At 38.0% G+C, this 4774-nt stretch overlaps 1 protein-coding gene across 1 annotated transcript; it reads right to left on the minus strand.

Annotated features, from left to right (window-relative positions):
• Positions 1 to 903: 903 nt before the first annotated feature.
• Positions 904 to 4276, minus strand: LOC149236754 (ABC transporter B family member 15-like). Its single transcript, XM_089372492.1, has 6 exons — positions 3857 to 4276; positions 3712 to 3766; positions 3427 to 3605; positions 2848 to 3329; positions 1512 to 1881; positions 904 to 1169 (listed from the first exon to the last, which is right to left on the minus strand). Exons 1-4 carry the CDS (start codon positions 3986 to 3988, stop codon positions 2859 to 2861), a joined length of 837 nt encoding a protein of 278 aa, XP_089228618.1. The 5' UTR covers positions 3989 to 4276; the 3' UTR covers positions 904 to 1169; positions 1512 to 1881; positions 2848 to 2858.
• Between the last annotated feature and the right edge of the window lie 498 nt (positions 4277 to 4774).

Here is a 4774-nt window from a genome sequence, read left to right on the forward strand (position 1 = left end):
ATAACAGATGAACACTTATCCAATATCTCACCAGATTAAAACCTGCAATCAATGAAATAGGCACCCAACCCTGCCCATCCATATTCATACGCAAAAAGGGATCTTTACATAAATTTACAACACTGCAGACAACAAATAAATCGTAAAGAATGTACAACACAATGGGGGTAAGAACAAACTAATTGTAAGCAGATAGAAAGTTCAAGTAAAGAGGCTTTTTATAATTAGTAATAAGTAAACATATCAATTGTTAGTCTGCATAATGTATATATTGGATAATGAGAATATAAGTTCTTTTTATGAGGGAAAAAAACATATCAATTATGCTAATGGAACAGCAATAATCAGAATAATCAGACCCCTGCGCAGGAAAACCTGGCATGGTACTCGATTGACTGTGATGGCAGTAAGCGTGAGCTATTTGTCATAGAATTAAAAAATCAAAAGAATCACATTTTGATGAATTACAAGCATACTAATTGTTTTGGTTCATGAAAATAGGCCACAAGTAATAAAAGTGTATGTCTCAGCAAACCTGAAGTAGTAGTCAATCTGTTTGACTATGCTAGCACACAACTGAGGATCAGGTGCAGAAACGAAAAATTATGTCGGAATAAATTAACTTTCAGCTAAATAAAAAGGCAAGAACCAGAATGGTTGCTTACCATTGGCTTCTTCCATATCAATGATCCAGGTGACCAGGAAATCAAATTGAACTATAGATTCCAGACAAAATAAAAACTGGGTCGCTAGATTATCAATGCAGGAAGCCCAAAAAGCTATACTGCAACAACGCTTTAGTCTTCCACATTTACCCAAATCTGCACACTCACAGACACCCGTTCTTCTCTGCCCATGGCTCCAGCCCTCCAATAACGCTGACCAAATACACTTTCCCATTGCTTTCTGGTTTCTGCAAATGCTTCTCTATGCCTTGTGTGAGAATCAGTGTGAATATGTTGGTCATGTTGCAGAAATTTTCCAAGGAGCTCAACTGTGTCCTTCCTATAAGCCACTGGATTCAACTGGTGAGAGCGCCACATTAATTCTATGTCGTAGGTCGGCACATAACCAGACTCAGCCGAAATTGATTTCTTGATTAGGTACATATATCCTCTGTATCTTTCTTCTGCTAGAAGCCTTTCATCTGCCATATGTGGCAATGATACCTGCCATCCAAAGCCAAAACAAAAAGAATTTAGATACTGCAACAAGCATTACATATATCTAAATTTCTGAAATTAAGCTAAGCTTTTGTGATTAGAATTAATTTCAAATTCATTTTCCGGATTAATTACATTAAGATTATTATGGTCTGAGTTTCGAATTATCAATTGTGATCGATTTTCTGGATAAATTGATGATAAACCATAGTGTGTGATTGATCTTCTCGACAAATTGATAATAAACCACACTTGATAATTCCAAAGATCAGCAACAATAATCTCAATATATCAAATCTAGTAGATAATTCTATACCAGTACTTAAATCAATGATAATGAAAACTAACCTGCTGCCAAAAGGATCGCTGCCTTCTCATAGCCCTGGCCAAATTATATTGGATTTTGCTGTTGCTCATATGGTGATGATGTAGGGTATAATTAGACTTTGCAGAGCAGAATACATCCAAATCCAAAGCAAATGGTTCGTTAGCATATGCATCTTCCCACAGTTTAGCTGTCACATCCAGGGCAGAATTCCTCTCAGCAGGGGGCAGAGCATTAGTAACTAATACTTTTCCATGTAAACGTTGACAGTCCTCTGCATACTGCAGCGGATTAAGCCTGTGGCAGTGCCACACCTATTCACAGTCAAAAGGAGGAACCAATGTGGTCTCAACTTTGGCCCCGGCTAGCAAAGGAAGCCAGCAATTCTCATACCTGCAGGCAATGCAGGAAAATAGTTAATAGTTGAAATTTCTTAGTATTACAAATTCAACTATCACGAATTAAGAAAGCCTTTTTTTGGGCATCTTTATTTATATTACAGATTCCAGAATATTTATAAATTTTCTTAGTATTACAAATTCCACTATCACGAATTAAGAAAGATTTTTATATTGGGCATCCTTATTTTTGTTACAGATTTCAGAATATTTATAAAATCTGACCCACAGTAGCAAAGACCCTGTTTGATTTCACTATTAATGGCTGATAACAAGTTCAAAACACAAAGATGTACAGCACATGACATGTGCAACAACACCCTCAGTGAGAATTCCTATGGCTAAATACCAACTGTGTTTGCAATTGTAGCAAATGACAAGCCATTTGATTAAAGACTGCCCTCTTGAATATCTTGCACTGTAGAGGAAACAAAAAAACCCAGCCTGTGTCATCTTCGTCAAGTATATTTGAGGCCCAGGACCTCACACAAACATCTATGTTTAACGCAGAATACTAATGTAAGATTTGGTAATAATAAGAAATGTCAACAATCAGTTTTGTGATTCTCTTATTTCTTTATTATATATTCATCTATTCGAGAAAACAGAGATACAGAGCGTGAGATGTGCAATAAAACCCTAAGAGGGAATGGAGATGGCTAAATACCGGCTGTGTTTGCAATGTACATAAACCACCAAGAACAAACTTCATTAATTCTGAAATAAATATAGACCCAATTTAACAATAGTATATAACAATTTGTTTTGAACAACACCAATTGGTATTGAGGCACCATTAATCTCCCATTCTCTGTTAAAAAGCTATTAGATCATATTTGAAGAGCATGATCGTGAGGAAGAATCATACAAAATGCACATAAACTGTAGCTTCTGCAAGAGGTATTGACCAGGCAATTTCTTTGTAGCATACAGCTTACAAAATAATGTTACAGAAAATCACCTTGTTGAGATTCAAGCCTGAATCTGCTTAAAATTGAACAATCTGGTTCTAGTCACGAATATCTTTGCTCCTGATGCGCCATGATACATAACCAATCTGCTACCATACCACGAGTTGAAGGCCCAGATACCGAATGACAGTCCCCCGCTTCCTATTGCCAAGCCTTTGACAAGACCTTGTTTAAGCCCAAGCTCTACAGTTCCATTAAGTGCATTGGAGAACTTGGCCATTGTTCTTTCCTCTCCAACGAAAGAAAAGACCGTTCGAATCGATGACAGAGCTTGCTCTGCGATATTCCCAGCTACATTATAGGCTGCATTAAGCTTCTTAGAAGTCTCCCCCAGAATCCGCCCATACAAAATTCCTGGAACCATCAGCAAGATAATGAAAGGGAATGACACTGTTGCGAGTCTCCATGTCAAGTAGAATGCCACAAAATAACTGCCGACGAACAGAGACATATTCATGATGAAGCTGGGTAGCTGAAGATGGACAATATTAGCATCAGAATTGGAAAACTCAACGAAGATTCGGAGCAATGTTAAATTAGATGAGAGGATAGAGTAATCAAGATCATACCTTTTCAGCGAAAACGTCCTGTATAATGAGAGTATCATTAGAAACGCTGGTAACCACTTCTGATGTGGTAGTTCCTTCAGTGTCAAAGAATCCTTCGTCTTGCCTCAATACCGCTTTCAAATACTTTATACGCATCCTAGATGCTTGCCTTTCACCGGTTCTCGCCCAACAGAACGCCTCTGATTATACAAAGCAAAGCAACATCATTTAAACAAGAACCCTTGAATTCATAAAGACTCTGGAATGGACGAAAGGGCGAAAGCAAAAAGCAGCAGTTATACCCACCAAGAAACGCAGCGACCATCACACCGATCGACAAATACACTAGACGCAAAGTATACTGCACAATTTAACAACACCCAGTCATTAATCACTATACAAGATCCTGGCTTTTATAGCGTTTCAGAGGGTTGAAGGATACGAGAATTACCGTGCTGATCATATGAGTGAAATTAATGCCCGATGGACCCTTTCCTATTGCGTCAATCAAACTGCTCATGATAACCATCGTCGCAGGCGTGGCAACTCCATCTGCAATGGTTCCTATGGTTCCGAGTACCATAAGCCACTTATCTGTTAAATCGGCATACTTGAAAAGGTTGAACAATGGGATATCTGGATTCTTAGAGGCACCAGCTTTCTGGCGCGCAGTGAATAACAGAACAGATAAGACAGCAAAACCTGGACAGATAACACATTAAAAACTGCAGTGAGTGGAATTGAAACTTGTCGTTGAACGCGGTGTTTTTTGTTCCGCCGGGCGCGGGCGCAACGTCCAGCTATGCCAAGGCTCAGTCAGTGAGGCGGCATCCATGAATACCTCCGCCCCTGAGGCCGATATGCAGGTAATGGTGTCGTGAATACCTCCGCCCCTGAGGCCGATATGCGGGTAATGGTGTCGTAAAAACCCTAAGTCGTTTCCTGCCCACTCCGCCAGGTGTCAGATGTGCATCAAACCTGAACGAAGACGAAGCTAATTGTCAGTTCGCCAAGTGTCAGCGTCAGAATGAGTAGGACGACGAAAGGTCCCTTTCAAAGGAAGGCCTATCGGCCTAATTAATAAATATAGATTGGAATATTGGTAAAGGAGTTAGTGCTCAAAGATATTATATTAATATCACACATACATTTTAAATAAAATAAAATAATTATAATTAATAAATAATAATTAAATTTATTTTAATTTTGGATTTATTAAAAGCAGAGATCAAATTTTTTGAGATACTTTTTTAATGTGAAAAGTGATAAATATTTTCCATAAAATTTAAATATAGATTTTATTACGAAAATTCAATAATATAAGAGATTCTTGGTTTTATTGTTTACACAAAGATAAAAGTTGAAAATA

This window comes from Pinus tabuliformis, chromosome 8, assembly GCF_031772625.1.
Source record: "Pinus tabuliformis cultivar Carrire ecotype Pingquan chromosome 8, CPIR1, whole genome shotgun sequence".
Taxonomy (NCBI): domain Eukaryota; kingdom Viridiplantae; phylum Streptophyta; class Pinopsida; order Pinales; family Pinaceae; genus Pinus; species Pinus tabuliformis.

What these genes read in the sequence shown, in the direction of transcription:
- LOC149236754 (XM_089372492.1), bottom strand. Translation starts at nt 3,988, where the DNA reads ATGGTACTCGGAACCATAGGAACCATTGCAGATGGAGTTGCCACGCCT. An exon ending in GATGGTCGCTGCGTTTCTTG is followed by an intron (nt 3,606 to 3,711) that starts GTGGGTATAACT and finishes TTGTATAATCAG; the next exon opens with AGGCGTTCTGTTGGGCGAGA. An exon ending in AGGACGTTTTCGCTGAAAAG is followed by an intron (nt 3,330 to 3,426) that starts GTATGATCTTGA and finishes GTCCATCTTCAG; the next exon opens with CTACCCAGCTTCATCATGAA.